This window comes from Impatiens glandulifera, chromosome 1, assembly GCF_907164915.1.
Source record: "Impatiens glandulifera chromosome 1, dImpGla2.1, whole genome shotgun sequence".
Taxonomy (NCBI): Eukaryota; Viridiplantae; Streptophyta; class Magnoliopsida; order Ericales; family Balsaminaceae; genus Impatiens; species Impatiens glandulifera.
The window spans coordinates 6181629-6197795 of NC_061862.1; the positions used below are offsets into that span (position 1 = coordinate 6181629).

Below are 16167 nucleotides of genomic sequence, written 5' to 3' on the forward strand. Positions count from 1 at the left end.
CTAATTTCCTGATCATGTTTGTTTGTTTAAAAAAACCTTGTATGGTTTAAAAAAATCTCCTAGGCAATGGAATATCAAATTTGATAAGTGCATGCAATCTTTGATGTTTAGAAGAAGTTCTTCTGATCATTGCCTTTACTTCAAGAATATAGACTCTATGCCTGTATTTCTTTAATTGTATGTGGATGACATGTTGATTGTTAGCCCATGTCTGAAGTCTGTTATGCATGTGCAAAAATCGCTTTGTGAAAATTTTGACATGAAAGACTTAGGTGATGCTAAGAAGATTTTGTGCATGAATATCATTAGAGATAGAATAAAATTTTCTCTTGTGTTGAATCAAAGTGCATATGTTGCTAAAATTTTGAGTAAATTTTCTATGTCTGATGCTAAATCTGTGAATGTGCCTCTTGCTTCCTACTTTGTGTTAAATAAGGATCAGTCTCCTAAGACTGAAACTGAAATAACTGAAATGAAGAATGTGCCTTATTCCAATGCTATAGGATCTGTTATGTATCTCATGATTAGTACTAGGCCTGATATTGCATATACAATTAGTTTCTTGTGTAGATTTATGTCTAACCCTGGTATGTCTCATTGGAATGCTTTGAAATGGATTTTGAGATATCTAAAACTACTGTTGATGTTGGCTTGACTTTCTCTAAGTGTTCTATAGGTACTAATTTGGTTGGTTATGTGGATTCCAATTATGCTAATGATAGGGATAATAGAAAGTCTACTACTTCCTATGTGTTTACTTTGTGTGGCTCTTGCATAAGTTGGAAGTCTCAACTTCAACCCATTGTTGCTTTATCTACTACATAATCTGAGTATGTAGTTGCCACTGAAGCTTTTAAGGAAGCAATTTGGCTTAGAGCTGTTTTGTCTAAAATTGGTTTTCTTGACAAAAATGTAGTTGTATTTTCTGATAGTCAATCTTCTATTCAACTGTGTAAAAATCCTATTTTTCATGATAGAACTAAACACATTGATGTTAGGTTTCATTACATTCGGGATATTGTTGAAAAGTGCATTGTTAAGTTAGATAAAATTCCTTCAGAATTTAATCCTGTTGATATGGGTACTAACTGTCTACCTGCTGAAAATTTTATTTCATATCAACGAATTTTAAACTTTGACTTAGGGAAAACTCTTTGAGGTTCGTCCTTTGTGGACATGGCATGCTTTGTGATTTTGCTTTCAATTTTTTGTGATTTCTCATGCTTTGTGCTCTTGCGTTTGATCTTTGTGATTTTCGTTGTGCTCTTGCATTTGATCTTTGTGATTTTCGCATGCTTTGTGCTCTTGCGTTTGATCTTTGTAATTTTCTCATGCTTTGTGCTATTGCGTTTGATCTTTGTGATTTTCCCATGATTGTGCTCTTGCGTTTGATCTTTGTAATTTTCGCATGTTTTGTGCTCTTGCGTTTGATCTTTGTGATTTTTCGCATGCTTTGTGCTCTTACCCCTGGTCTTTGTGACACAAGTTTACCTTGGGTATTCTCTTTGTTGCCTATGTGGTAATAAATTGGAGATGATGTGTCTTGTGATTCCGTGATTGTATTTTGCACTATTTTGGGTCAAAGGTAGAGATTGTTGGGTATTGGTTGGCCCAACATTGTGGCCCAATCTCTAGTAACCCGCTTATTGGAATTGATATAATAATATAAATAGATACTACTCTCTTGGTGGGAGGCAGAGGTTAAATTCCTTTGTGGTGTTTGGATGCTAGTGAGAGGGTTGCATCCTTTGTGTGAGATAGTGGTGCAACGGAATCGATAAACAAGAAGACTGGGCCAAACTCCAATCGCATTCACACCCAACACATTTCAAATGATGTTTGGGTAGTAACGATCGTGTCAATTGCCTCTACACGAATTGTAGTTTCAATATCATAATCGGAGTTAATCCATTATTTAAACGTTTGTTTTAGGGTATTTGATTCATTCGAGCTTTCAACGTGAACAATATTCGCAAAACTCAATATTTCTTCAAATTCCCCTTTGTATTCGTCGTTAGTACTCTCTTGAGATTTGTTGACATTCAATTTTTCTCCATAGTTGGGCTAGTTTCTTTTGAGGGAACAAATGTTGAAGGGATAGTGTGGGGAAAGAATGTGGGAATATAGTTGAGTGACTTTGATATTGGATATATGGAAGGATAGTTTACGATAGCGGGGTCAAGAGGTGAGTTTCTATAACGGGAAATATTGAGGGAAGGGTTGGTATAAACTATGGGAGATGATGTGTTTGAGGTGGAAGTTGATTATGTTATGGTGTATGTTGAGGGATGTGTTATCCTTTTGTCTTCTTGTGTATGATATTGTGGGATTGTTATAACAGTTAAGATTTGAGTCTAAGAGATATAGAATAGTGTAAACATGTGTTAGTGAAAAATGAGGTTGAGCAGTTGTTGTGTCAGGAGGAGGCGGAAAGTTGAAGCGGTTAAATATAGTGATGGAAGGTATGTGGGAATGAGGAGGTGAATGGGCAATGGTTTGTGTGTGTGATGTTCTAGTTTCAAAGTTTATTGGCATTGTTTGGTTGATAGATGTTGTGGGATTGTTTGACTTTGAAGGATGTTTGAGCTAGAAGGTTTATTATGAGTCGGAGTTGTGTGGTTGGTTGGTGGACTTCACTCTACCCTAACTTGCTCGCTAGAGCTTGCATGTGTTGGACCTCTATCCACAATTAATACTGCTAGAGATTATTCCGGACATACCATGATTTCGTAGATAAGGCCCACATCCTCTATCTTAATCTAAACCAAAATAGATTGTCTCGTGCTATTGACCTTTATTCTGACTCATTGTAGGTTGGGTTTAGCCAAAGTTGCCTTCGATTTCTAGTAAACCACCACAATAGTTATCGATCATTGTCATTGCTTCTGAATTCCATAAATGGACTGGTAGACCGACCATGCGAATTTAAGAATATTTCAACTTTTCTATGGTCGGACAACCTGTGAATTTACTATAGTTTTGAAATTTGATTTAATGTCTAAAATTGTCAAATCTTGTCAACTATCTTGACTTTGTCTCTATTGTTTATAAACGTGAATAAATGGAATGAGCCGTAGAGATCTCTAACCACGACAAATTGCTCAATCGGAAGAGCATCCATGACCCAAGATTGAAGATAATCTAGCGTGCAGCTAACCCTGTCTCAGGGTTCTTAAAAAAGTCACAAGACTCGACTCGAGTGAGATGTTAGCAAACTAATAAATTTCTAAAATATTATCATTGTGCATAGAAACGTAATGTTTTATTCCTTATGTAATTGTGTTAAGTAATGATCCATCTATCTATGTTGAGAGGATTGATGATCTGAAATATATTATCTTCATTGCGCTTAATTTTGTAAAAAATGATCGTGTCTATTCGAGCCAACCCATTCTAACGTGTATTTTATGTCTATGAATCTTTCATTTTTGTAAAAACGAGATTGGGGGCTTTTATACCACTTTTCTAATAATCTTGTATCCGTAAGGCGCAATTGAATATTTCGGAGACGACGCAAACCCATCTTGGTCCATATGATAGATATCTTGGCATTGCCAAATCTAATAGGGTGACACTAATATCCAAGTGGAGAGTCCTTTAGAAACCACGAATAAGAGAAACCCTCTTTAACTTAGTAGTCAACTCAGGGAGATTCTCTGAAAATTTCAGTGATGATTTCTAAACAGAATAATAGATTGTGTAACTCGTTTTCTAAGTAATAATCCCTTAAAATCCTAGATATAGCCAACTATTGGAACGAATGAAATATTCATCAAGAGAAACTAGGTATGATAAAACTATGGGTGGGTCAGTTCTGTATACATTAATATTTTATCAATACTTTATATCTTACCGAAAGTTTCGGTATAGAAAAATTCATACAATTACCTTACCTTGATTTCGATATACCTTAATTTCGGTACGGTATCGACATTAAACCTTTGATCCCTAAAAAATATATTAACTTAAATAAAAAATCAATTTAATATGATTATTACATAAACGTTACACAAAAATAAAAATTAAAGTTATTTATCAAAAAATAAAATCTTTTAAAAAAACTCTAAAATTCAAGGAAACAAGCAAATGTTAGTAAATAAATTTAGTTACAAAACTTAGATTTAACAATAATAAACATAAGTATAATCAAGGGAGACTAAAGTGGATGTGATAGAGTATTTTTTTTATTTGAAATAAACTTGGTAACATATTATATTCTATTTATTAAGTCTATTTTTAAAAGAAAATAAACCAAACACAATATAATGAAATAATTAGTTTTAGAATAATGATTTAGGGACCGAAAGTGGGGCTCCGATCGTAGAGCGAATCTACGTGGCATTGACACGCTGTAATGCCATATTGTAATTTTTCAATTAAAAAATAAAAATTAAATTCAAACAAGTGTGCATTAATACTCTTAGCCTGCCCCTTTCTCTCACTAGCATTAATGCGCGACTCTTCGCCTGCCTTAGACTTAATCCCAATCAATCACTAACTACATTGTCTCTCTCTTCTCGCTCCTGTCTAAAACCCTAGTCCTCGCCGTGAGTTCTTATCTGTCTCGCCGTAGAAGTGCTCAACTCAAATCTCTTCTTATCGTCAGTTGTTCTCTGTCTCGCTATGGATGCCCCTCGCCGTCTATTCTTTCTCCCGTCTCGCCTCCTATTGTATTCTCCAATATCAAATTTCTTCTTGTTGTCTATTCTCTCGCCGCCTAACATCAACATCAATGGATTCTCCCACCGACAACATCCCCTCTACCGTCCCCATTCCAACATTGTTCTATTCGATGGAAACCTCGACACCAACGTTGTAATGATCCCGAACGCACGAAAGAGGAAGACCAACGGTGTTGACGATAAAGATTTTGGAAGGTAAGTTATCATTTGCGTGTTAGTAGTTATATTTCGTAATAAGTAGTTATATTGAGCGTAAAATGTAGTTATATGAAGTATAATTTGTAGTTATACTATTCAATGACTCAGCTACTATACCACACAAACAATCATCTCTACTAAAATAAATGATTCGACTATGATACCATAAACAATAGTCTCCACTAAATTCTCTTTTACCAAATTATTGTAGTTATTTTATCATGGGTTTATGTTATAGTAGTTATATTGAGTTTATTTCAGCGTTATATTGAACTTATTTCAACGTTATATTGAGCTTAATACACGGTTATATTGGATAAATACATGGTTATAAATATTCTAAATATTGAATAAATATTATAATTAAATGTATAAATATTTTAAACAAATGGATAAACATTCTAAATACTTTAACTAGAACTTGGAAGATATAAATTCAAAATGGCTCGTTCATTGCCGTGGGTGTTTAAAGGGGATTTTAACAATTTGGCGCTGTAATGAATCCTCAACCAATGCATATTATTGACGACATCTTTTGGATTCGCCCATAAATTCCAATCTTTCAATTCGACATTGTAAGTCTTCATGTGTCTCATGGTAAAAATTCCACAATCAATTGCGTTTATAGTATCCTGCCACTTCAATTTCAACAATGCAAGCTTTAGCGAATAAAGTGGACAAACCGCTCGATAATGTTGGCAATGGTACACCCCTTTGAACGAAGAAAGTGGACAAACTACTCGATAATGATGTTATGTTTTTCGTACTTATCTTCAAATTTTATACCTTTTGGGAGACACCGTTTGTCTATGACATCCACTTTGTATTTATATTTCCTATTACTTCAAATGAGGTTGAAAACAATGACGTAAAAATGGTGATGTCTATCAATCGGAAGAAAAATCTGCACGCAAACAAAAAAATATAACTAGGTAATACACTCAAGATAAACATCATATATCTATCACTTAAGCTCCATATAACTAAGTTATACGCTCCATATATCTACCAATTACACTCCATATAACTAAGTAATACACTCAATATATCTATCACTCATTCTTTATATATCTACTAATTACGCTACATATATCTAGCACTTAAACTCTATATATCTACCACTTAAACATATAACTACCAATTACTTATCCATATAAATATAAAATAATAGGTCAAGATAACTCACCAATTCAGCTTGATCGATGTCTTCACTTGTTATGTCGAATAACCTCCATTCATTTTCTATTGATTGATTGTAAATTTCATGATCATTTTTCGTGTATTGAGCTCAATATATTGTGTATTAAGATCAATAAAAAGTGTATTGAGCTCAATATAACTGTGTATTTAGTTCAATATATTCGTGTATTGAGCTCAATATATCTGTGTATTGAGCTAAATATAAATGTGCATTGAGCTCAATATAAATGTGTATTGAGCTTAATATATCCTTGTATTGAGCTCAATATAAAGGTGCATTGAGCTCAATATATCCGTGTATTGAACTCAATATATCTGTGTTTTGAGCTCAATATTTAGTTCAAAATATTCGTGTATTGACCTCAATATAATAGTGTATTTAACTCAATATATCTGTGTATTGAGCTCAATATAAAGGTGTATTGAGCTCAATATACAGTGTATTGAACTCAATATAAAGGTGTATTGAGCTCAATATATCCTTGTATTGAGCTCAATATATTCGTGTATTGAGATCAATATAAAGATGTATTGAGTTCAATATAACAATGTCAATATAAAGTTGTATTGATCTGAAGATGAAGTGAGGATAACGGTTAAAGATAACGATGAAAAAACACAATATCAAAACATATTAGTCATATGGAGTTACCTGAACAATGTCAATATAAAGTTGTATTGATCTGAAGATAAAGTGAGGATAACGATTAAAGATAACGATGAAAAAACACAGTATCAAAACATAGTAGTCATATAGAGTTACCCAACCACCGTCGATATGGTTCTCCGGAGCAGCCACCGTCGAAATGTATTTATATCGAGTTATATTCTGGCCACCGTTGATAAGGTTCTCTGGAAGAACCGAATCTATTCTAGGGTTTACAAGAAATTGGTTGTCTGGGAGAGGATAGAGAAAAGAGAGAAAAGAGAAAATACAGCCTGGCAAGAGAGAAAATAGAGAAAGTGGTTCCGTGCGCTTACATTTCTTTTTTATATAATTTTTTTTTACAGCCTGGCAAAGCACACATGGCAGCCACGGAGGATTCGCTGTATGGTCGGAGGCCCAGCATCGGCCTCCCTATCACTGCTCTTTATAATAATTACTAATTCACTCGTTCTTCTTTCATTGGAACATATCATTTTTTTAATACTATTTTTTAATTAAGATCTTAACTTATTTAAGAATAATGATTTGGGGCCGATGGTGGGGCTCAGATCATAAAGCGAATCTATGTGGCATTGCCACGCTGGATTTTTTGAATTAAAAAAAATTAAATAGCTTTAATTCGCCTGCCCTTCTCTCTCATTACTCTCTCTTCTCGCTCCCTCCTGTGTAAACCCTAGTCGAGCCGTAGTCTAACCATTGATTCTCTCTCATTACTCTCTCTTCTCGCTCCCTCTTGTGTAAACCCTAGTTGAGCCGTGATGTATTTTCTGTCTCGCCGTGGAAGCGCTCAACCATTTCCATCAATCTCTTCTTGCCGCCACTTGTTATCTGTCTCGCTGTGGAAGCCCTCGCCTCCTCTTATATTCTCGTCGTACGTATTCTCCAATATCCAATCGCTTCTTGTTATTTATTCTCTAAGATCAATGGATTCTACTACCGATATCAACATCCCATCTACCGTCCCCCCTAATTCCAACATTGTAACGACTCTGAATGCACGAAAGAGGAAGACCATCCCGAAGACACGAAAGAGGAAGACCAACGATGTTGACAACCAAGATTTTGGAAGGTAAGTTATCTTTTGCGTGTTATATTTCTTAATAACTAGTTATATTGAGCGTAAAATATAGATATATGAAGCGTACTAAGTAGTTATATGAAGCGTAATTAGTAGTTATATGAAGCGTAATAAGTGGTTGTATGGAGTATAATATGTAGCTATATGGAGCATAATAGGTAAATATATGGATCGTAATAAATAGTTATATGGAGCGTTCACCTTTATCATTTTTTCAGTTCGAAATTGTCAAAACAAAGAAGATTGCCGAAAACAACGATTCCAAACATCCGCACTTCTCCTCGGGGCCTATGTAAACTCGTGAATGGACTGTCGGACCTCCAGAAGCAAGCTGTCAAGGCTATCGGCTTCGGCTCTCTCCTTTCCTTACGTGTCTCCAAATTGCCATCCTCAATTGCAATGTATTTGTTTGAACACTTTGATAAACTAACGTGTTCCCTGAGTCTGAGCAACCATCAAAATATGGTTATTGACGAGTAAAGCTAAAAAAACTTAATATAATGCTGAATTATGCTCTATAGTTTATTGTTTGTGGTATTATAGTCAAATAATTTATTTGAGATCTATATAATGAGGCAATCAGCTCAATATAACGAAGCAACAAGTACAATATAACGAGTCAATGATCTCAATATAATGAAGCAATAAGTACAATATAACGAAGCAATGATCTCAATATAACGTAGCAACAAGTACAATATAACGAGTCAATGATCTCAATATAACGAAGCAACAAGTACAATATAACGAGTCAATGATCTCAATATAACGAAGCAACAAGTACAATATAACGAGTCAATGATCTCAATATAACAAAGCAACAAGTACAATATAACTACAATAATGTGGTAAAAGAGAATTGAGTGGAGACTATTGTTTATGGTATAGTAGTTGGGTCATTGAATTGTTGCGCATCTATTGGTTCATCCCGCATTTTTTCTATAACAAAATTTAACAAGGCAATTAGTTAAATATATTACATCAATATAACTAGGCAATGAGCTCTATATAAAGAGTAAATGAGCTCAATATAACAAAACAACTAACACAATATAACGACTCAATGAGGTAAAATTAACCTTTGTTGAATGTTTGGACCTGTTAATTACTTTTTCTACGGCAGATAATTTTCGTTTCGTTGGTGGCCTACCTCGAGCCCTCACTCTAAGCTTAGTGTATTTAGATCAATATATATGTGTATTGAGCTCAATATAACTGTGTATTTAGTTCAATATATCCGTGTATTGAGCTCAATATATTCGTGTATTGAGATCAATATAATGATGTATTGAGCTCAATATAACAATGTAAATATAAAGTTGTATTGATCTGAAGATAAATGGAGGATAATGATTAAAGATAACGATGAAAAAACACAATATCAAAACAAAGTAGTCATATGGAGTTACCCGAACAATGTCAATATAAAGTTGTATTGATCTGAAGATAAAGTGAGAATAACGATTAAAGATAACGATGAAAAAACACAGTATCAAAACATAGTAGTCATATGGAGTTACCTGACCACCGTCGATATGGTTCTCCGGAGCAGCCACCGTCGAAATGTATTTATATCGAGTTATATCCCGGGCGCCGTCGATAAGGTTCTCCGGAAGAACTGAATTTATTCTAGGGTTTACAAGAAAGGTTGTCTGGGAGAGGATAGAGAAAAGAGAGAAAGTAGTTTCGTTTTCTCAGATCATAAAACGAATCTATGTGGCATTTTTTTACAGCCTGGCAAAGCACACATGGCAGCCACGGAGGATTCGATGTATGGTCGGAGGCCTAGCATCGGCCTCACTATCACAGCCCTTAGTTTTATACATTATAAAATAAAATGTGAAGAGATTGTATATATTTTATAATACAGTACAATTATATTTTGAATTAATTTTAAACAATAATATTTCTAATTAAATTAATATTAAATTTATTTATTTTCTTATAAGTATTATATATATATATATATATATATAATTTATCAATATTATTTTGGTATTTCGGTATATTTCAATATACCAAAATTTTGAAAATTTAATATTTTTATCGTACCTTTAATTTCGGTATCGATATCATACCTTACCTTTTTCGGCATACCGAAAAAATCGATATTTTTGACATACTGCGGTACGGTATTTTTGATATACTTATAATATTGGTAATTTTTTTCACCCCTAGATAAAACTAACATTTCTTCACGTCCATCCATATTAGGGTTGCGACGAAGGTCGCGATGGACCAACTATTGTCGTCGTCAAGAGAATGGTTACGACGGCGGTTGTTGGTGAAGAGGGCGACGAGAGCTGCTGGTGAAGAGGACGGCAACTGCAGCTGTTAGTGAAGTGAGGAATTGAGGTAAGTTAGGTGAAAAAACAAAGTAGTTTTATTCATTTATTTACTAAGTCTAGGTTTGTTTGAAATGAAAAAAAAATAGTTTAAAATATAAAATAAATACGGGAATGATATGTGGACGTCACTTGGATACAAATCTAACTTGTTAAATGATTCTATTATCTTATTTATTTTTTACATTTATTTTTGATAATTTTATATAAAATTTTACAATTTTATAAATAAACTTATTATATGGTTGAAACTTTGTAAATAAAATTAATATTCTTTTTTAAAATATTTAATTAATTAATGTAAATAATACTTTTTAATTAATAAAAAAAAAAAAAAAAAAAAGGTAATTAGAGAAATTGCGGCAAAGACTTGTATTTATTTCCCGGATGCCCCCGTTTATCTTGGTTTACGGTATCATCGAAAGGGATTGCGGTTTTCTCCGACCTCACTCGTTCAAGTTTTATAATCGCCCGTCTTCTTTCTTATTCTCACCTCTATTGGTGCACTTAGATCGTTGCTGAAGTCTGAATCTCGTCTCTGTGGACCTACGAAAACCTCGAAGCGGCGAAAATTTTGGAGGATGGATGATCTTTTTGTGGCAATTCTTTCTGTGTTTCTTATCGTTGCACTGATACCTCTATATCTATGGAAGCGACGACAGGATTCTGGCTCTTCTGATGATGTTCAAGAAGAACAACCACAGGTTGGGGATCATTTTTAGGCTTTCCGGTTTTTGATTGTGGAAACTATGAGTATGATATGTATTCTGGAAACTGAAGCAGGTTCGGCGGAGGGAAACTGTTGTGAGAGCTACTGGCGCAGCTCGTAGGATGCGTAGAAGACCAGCCTCGGGTGCGAGCACTTCATCTGCCCCGGTGGAAGGTTCGTGTTTTCCTATTGCATTTATTCTGATAATCAGATTGAATTGGATATGAAAAGTATAGTTTGTGGCATCACAATCAGAAATAAGTGCAATTGTAAGAGTATAGTTATTAGTTATTAACTTAGCACCTATGCTTATCAAGAAAAAATGCATCGTGTAGCCAAACTTTGATTGTCTGTGGTTTGTTTGCAAGTGGAGAGTGATCATTGTTGTTCTTCCTCTTTTTCTCCAGTTCTATTTTCGAATTTGGTTGCAGATACTTATTTTCATCACGCTAGTGAGGCAACTGATAGGCAGACTAAGGACTGAACAGTATTTGGATTTACTATAGATCTGTATCTCTTAAGAATGCATGATAATACAAAGAGATCTGATACACCTGCTGTTAACTTTCCTTCTGAAAGCCAGACGATTTGTCTGAGTGAAACCTAGTTCTGATTTACTTGTTTTGTGCTGGCATTGATTCATCCCATAGTACATTTATCTCATTTCTCATTGACTAAATGAGACAAAAATTTCTAACAACAGAAACAATTGATGAGAGCGACGAGGAAGCAGATGGAGGGGACTTTTATAATGGTAAAGCTCCAAATAAAAAGGAGAAGAAACGACAAGAAAGGGAAGAACAAAGACAGGTGGTGGCCCAACTATATCATCTTTTATATTACTCTAGTATCCAGACCCACTTGTTCTTCTGATACTTCTAATTAGAATTGCCAAAAGCTTCAGTTGCAATGCACATAGTTCACGAACTGCACACTGTACGATTCATTCAATAAATTTGTTAGGAACTCTTCTATATACCTGAATACCGTTTCTAAAAATTGTTACTTATATTATTTCAGTCTCTTTTCTTTCTGCAAGCATGAATAACTCCGTTTCCTTTTCTATTGATATCCTATGAAGGCTGACGAAGCTGCTCGTGAATCAAGACAATCAAAACAAAATCGTTACGATGATATACGGAGGAAGAAGGATGAGGAGAGGGAGGCACAAGAAAGACAACTGGTTTCTTGACTTCCCTTACTCCATAGATTTGTAGGACAGTATACTCTATTGGTATTTTATGACACAGTTGGATTATGCAGGAAGAAGAAGCCAAGGCTCGTCAAGCCAAGGAGGAGGAAGCTGCTTCTCAGGAGTTTGATCAATGGAAAGGAGAATTTTCAGTTGATGCTGAAGGTACAACAGAAAATGAAGTGCAAGATGGAACACAGGGATTGCTTTTTGACTTTGTGGAATACATTAAGGTAGTGTTTGGTTCTGTGACAACCCCATGCTTTATCGTTTTTCAGTTCAGTCCAGTTTGTATGCTGCTTACTCTAGACATATCCAGTTGGATAACTGGAAGTTAAAACCTCTGAGATTTTGAATAATCTCAAGAAACTTGGTGCATAGTTTTCCTAATTCTTATGGTTCATCATTTCTCACCAGTGATCATTTTGCAGAAACACAAATGTGTTCCATTGGAAGATCTTGCTGCAGAATTCAAGATGCGAACACAGGTAAACCTTGATTTACATCATCTCAGCAACTAGTACAGAAGGAGTATTCTTTCCCTATACTCTGTGCAATCATGAATATGTACTCAATATGGTTTCCTTTGATGAGTATTTTTATTTCTCATATATTACTGATTCTGTGAGATTTATTTTTCTGGATGCAGGATTGTATTAACAGGATCACTTCTCTAGAGAATATGGGTATGAGACATTTCATTTCCTTTTTGTTTGTCTTTCTGATAAAGGTAAAGAAAATATTATTAAAAAATATGAGAACAACAAATGGAGAGCAACAAATGGAGTACTCTTGTGACCTGAAAAAGCATTTTTGTGAAAAACATCAAAATAAGTCCTATTGTGCAAACTAACTATTAATCATTTTGTTAACGATGTTAAAACTTCCCACCCTGAGATGTTTCCGCCCTTTATAAATAATTGATGAAAAAGAAGTGAAAGACAATCCTTTGATTCTATCCTGCTTAAGAGTTTTTTCTTTGTTCTCCTGTATTTTCACCCCATATGGCATTTGTGATCATTTTCCAATCCTTATTGAGTTTGGTTGTTTTTGCCTAGCCAATCCATTGGTCCCCAAAATTCTCCAACATAACCCAATGAACCTACCTTCAGCAACTATCAAATCATCCCACAAAGATCTATCGAGTGAACAAAAGATATAATTAACCTTGTCTCCTTCAGGACCAATAGCAGTTGGATTGTGTTCATTCAATGTGTAATGTTTCTCCCATTCTTCCCTTTTTTTTGTTATAGGGCGATTATCTGGTGTGATGGATGACCGTGGAAAATACATTTACATCTCCATGGAAGAAATGAAAGCTGTTGCAGATTATATCAAGCGTCAGGGTAGAGTTAGCATCTCACACTTAGCCGCTAAGTCGAACCAGTTCATAGATTTGGAACAGAAACCTCAGTTTGTTGAGAACATAGAGGAGATAACTACTGCTGCTTGACTTGATCAATGTAAGTACTCTGTATAACATGACATATGATCAAAGAGGAGGGAACAGCTGGTTGGCTGTATGATGCTCTTTTTTTTGCCCTTTTCCTTTTTTGAATACTACTTCCTTATATATATGGATAATACACTACTCATAGAAAAAGTTGGTTCTGCAAATGTCACATAGGGAGTTGATGTGTCATGTGAAAACTGCCCATAAGGTTTAGTTTACTGGATGAAATGAGATGCATGTAATAGCTTGTTTGGAATTATGCACATTTACTACATTTTGTTGTCGTTATCTGCTACTAACTAATTCCATTTGGAATTATAGATGTTTTTACTCTTTAGTTGGCAAGTTTTGCCATCTTTAATTTTTCTCATTTTACCCTTAATAAATGAGGAAAAATAGTTTCCTCATTTAGGATTTTGATTTTATTTTGATGTGTTCGTACTTCATACATGTCCATTATGTCTTTGTTTATTCTTATTCAGTGTAAATTAGAATAATTTTTTTTGGATTAAATTAGAAACTTATGAATGGTTAATAAGCATACACTAACTAGCATATTTGCCTGGTAAAAAAGCAAAAATCTCTCCAAACCTCCTCTCTCTTTCTCACACACACACTGACTCAGCATGGACTTCTTTCACCTGCCAAGTTCATTCACCATTTTTCCAGAAGATGTGGAGAAAATCGGATGCTGGGGAGGAAGATGAAGATGTCGATGTCAAGGCTTCTTGGCCTGCTGCAACTTTAACTTTAACAACAGATGCAGATTCAGAATTCAGAAGAAGAAAGGTTATTGGTTAAATCCAACTGAGGTTAGTATTTATGTTTTTACCTTCAAGTATTTCTTGTGTAGCTTCATTGCCCCATTGCAAGCTTTTCTTGCGTCAAGATTTCCAGTCATTTCATTCAAAATCTACAAAGACAGACTGAGATTAGTGATAAACCAACAATCAATCTTTCTCACATAAGACTCTTACTTACCGTAACAACATCATCCAGTCCTCTAGCCTCGCTCAGTAACCTGGCGCTTTTATCCTTAAGAACACTGGCTACCAGGAAAACCGATATGGGGAGCGGAGCTTCCCCATCTTTTCCACCACCATTTTTCATCGCCTCCTTCTCGTACTTTCCATAGTTTCGTATTGACTTTGCCCGCCCTTTACATTCATCGTCAGGGTCTTCATATGTGGCGAACTTCTCCGGATCATACTCCAGAGCCCACATCATCTGTTGTTTGTTAGATAAAAAAAGATGCACATCAACTGTATGTGATAGACATGTAATCTCTCTTTTTCAGTTTACATACCTCCCAAAGGTAGAGAGAATCTCCAAAAGAGAATTCTCTTCTAAACAAAACCATAAGCATTCTGACAGCAAATAGATAATTGCCTCCTCCCAGTTCCTCTGATAGAGAAAGAGAGAACGAACATTTACATCCATAATCCCATCGCAAAAGTATGAACACGATAATATATGCATACCTAGATGGTGGTGAAGCTTCGGGTCGATGACTTGAGTAACTGTGGCCAAACTACAGAGTTGTTTCTCGACCCCGACAGATCTTTCTGTATATCTGAAATTTGCTCTCTTTGAGTTTCAATAACACACAGGTAAGCAAAGCCAATTGTTATACTTGTGCGATTCTATGGAAGAATGACAATTTGTAGGGTGACTTACGCACCGTTCTGCGCATAAAGCGTTCGAAACACCAAAACGCGTCTGCTTCATCTTGGAAAAGCATTATCATTGGCGAACATAGATCACTCATTCCTGTTCCACAAACACAACCAGTAGTCCAGTTTTAGGTAGATAATATATATTCAAGTGTTGGAATGGCTGGTGGGCTCACCTTGGCAATAACCGACCTCTGTATCAAACCAAGCGTAGACAGACAGAATATCCCAAAGCTTGGCCAAGTTCTCTTTCTTCTCGTAGAAAACTAGAGTCCTGTCTGTACGAACCACGTCAAGACCTATTTGATGAAGGATGTACTTCCATTCTATGATCTTCTTGTCTGTCTCCTTTTCCAGTGTTATACACTGTCCATTCTCCATGGTCAGTTGCTCGAGCGCTATAGGTTCTTGAGAAGGCTCGCCGTCTTCAGTTATAATGGGCGCCGTTACGTATTTGCCGCTCCCTATAAGAGGGAAAAGGCTGCTGCATTCCGCCTTTAGAACCGTGTATCTAGCCCTGAGAATGAACAAACGAATGAATGAATAGACGGAACAACAAAGGGAAGGAGAACGCAATTGAATTGAATTATACCTTCTGTCTTCTCGTATTTGTTCGCGCTCATCGTATGTGCTCTTGGGATCGTAGCAACCCAATAGAAATTCCCAAACTTCTCCTCTGATATCGGGGTGAATACCCTAATTAAGTAATTAAGATTCATCATGGATATGTTATATTATGATAATAAAAAGAGAATGATATATGATGATGATGATGATGACTTACACCCTGGTAGATTCTGGTAAGGGTCCTGCCTATATCTACATAACCTTCTGGACTGAAGGAAGACTTCCATTTCCGTATGCTTAAGGTCTTACCAGCCTTGATTTTGAATTTGGTTTTGGGAACATCGGTGCATTCTGCTCGGACCTCGTAGTATTTATCAGTGGGGATATCAGCTGCCCTCCACAT

At 35.4% G+C, this 16167-nt stretch overlaps 3 protein-coding genes across 4 annotated transcripts; 2 read left to right on the top strand and 1 right to left on the bottom strand.

Moving 5' to 3' along the window:
* The first annotated feature begins 379 nt into the window (after nucleotides 1–379).
* On the top strand, nucleotides 380–825 carry LOC124933808 (secreted RxLR effector protein 161-like). Its single transcript, XM_047474281.1, has 2 exons — nucleotides 380–587; nucleotides 677–825. Exons 1-2 carry the CDS (start codon nucleotides 380–382, stop codon nucleotides 823–825), a joined length of 357 nt encoding a protein of 118 aa, XP_047330237.1.
* Nucleotides 826–10568: 9743 nt separating this feature from the next.
* On the top strand, nucleotides 10569–13865 carry LOC124919602 (DDRGK domain-containing protein 1). Of its 2 annotated transcripts, none has more exons than XM_047459873.1 (8): nucleotides 10569–10874; nucleotides 10951–11053; nucleotides 11583–11689; nucleotides 11961–12062; nucleotides 12143–12304; nucleotides 12503–12559; nucleotides 12721–12757; nucleotides 13325–13865. In XM_047459873.1, exons 1-8 carry the CDS (start codon nucleotides 10752–10754, stop codon nucleotides 13522–13524), a joined length of 891 nt encoding a protein of 296 aa, XP_047315829.1. In that variant the 5' UTR covers nucleotides 10569–10751; the 3' UTR covers nucleotides 13525–13865. The 2 variants fall into 2 exon arrangements, with proteins under 2 accessions (XP_047315829.1, XP_047315830.1); XM_047459874.1 differs by having other exon boundaries at nucleotides 10570–10874; nucleotides 10954–11053.
* Nucleotides 13866–14484: 619 nt separating this feature from the next.
* On the bottom strand, nucleotides 14485–16167 carry LOC124933906 (TBC1 domain family member 15-like). The gene is made up of 7 exons (XM_047474386.1): nucleotides 15982–16167; nucleotides 15790–15893; nucleotides 15374–15714; nucleotides 15206–15294; nucleotides 15006–15111; nucleotides 14831–14928; nucleotides 14485–14751 (listed from the first exon to the last, which is right to left on the bottom strand). Exons 1-7 carry the CDS (start codon nucleotides 16165–16167, stop codon nucleotides 14485–14487), a joined length of 1191 nt encoding a protein of 396 aa, XP_047330342.1.

Bases quoted from the DNA above. Each gene is read 5' to 3' on its own strand.
- LOC124933808 (XM_047474281.1), top strand. From the start codon at position 380: ATGTCTGATGCTAAATCTGTGAATGTGCCTCTTGCTTCCTACTTTGTG. The intron at 588-676 runs GTATGTCTCATT...AGTGTTCTATAG, and splicing joins TAGATTTATGTCTAACCCTG to GTACTAATTTGGTTGGTTAT.
- LOC124919602 (XM_047459873.1), top strand. From the start codon at position 10,752: ATGGATGATCTTTTTGTGGCAATTCTTTCTGTGTTTCTTATCGTTGCA. The intron at 11,690-11,960 runs GTGGTGGCCCAA...TATCCTATGAAG, and splicing joins AAAGGGAAGAACAAAGACAG to GCTGACGAAGCTGCTCGTGA. The intron at 12,305-12,502 runs GTAGTGTTTGGT...ATCATTTTGCAG, and splicing joins ACTTTGTGGAATACATTAAG to AAACACAAATGTGTTCCATT.
- LOC124933906 (XM_047474386.1), bottom strand. From the start codon at position 16,167: ATGTGGAGGGCAGCTGATATCCCCACTGATAAATACTACGAGGTCCGA. The intron at 14,929-15,005 runs GTATGCATATAT...TTTCTCTATCAG, and splicing joins GAAGCTTCACCACCATCTAG to AGGAACTGGGAGGAGGCAAT. The intron at 14,752-14,830 runs GTATGTAAACTG...AACAAACAACAG, and splicing joins ATTCTCTCTACCTTTGGGAG to ATGATGTGGGCTCTGGAGTA.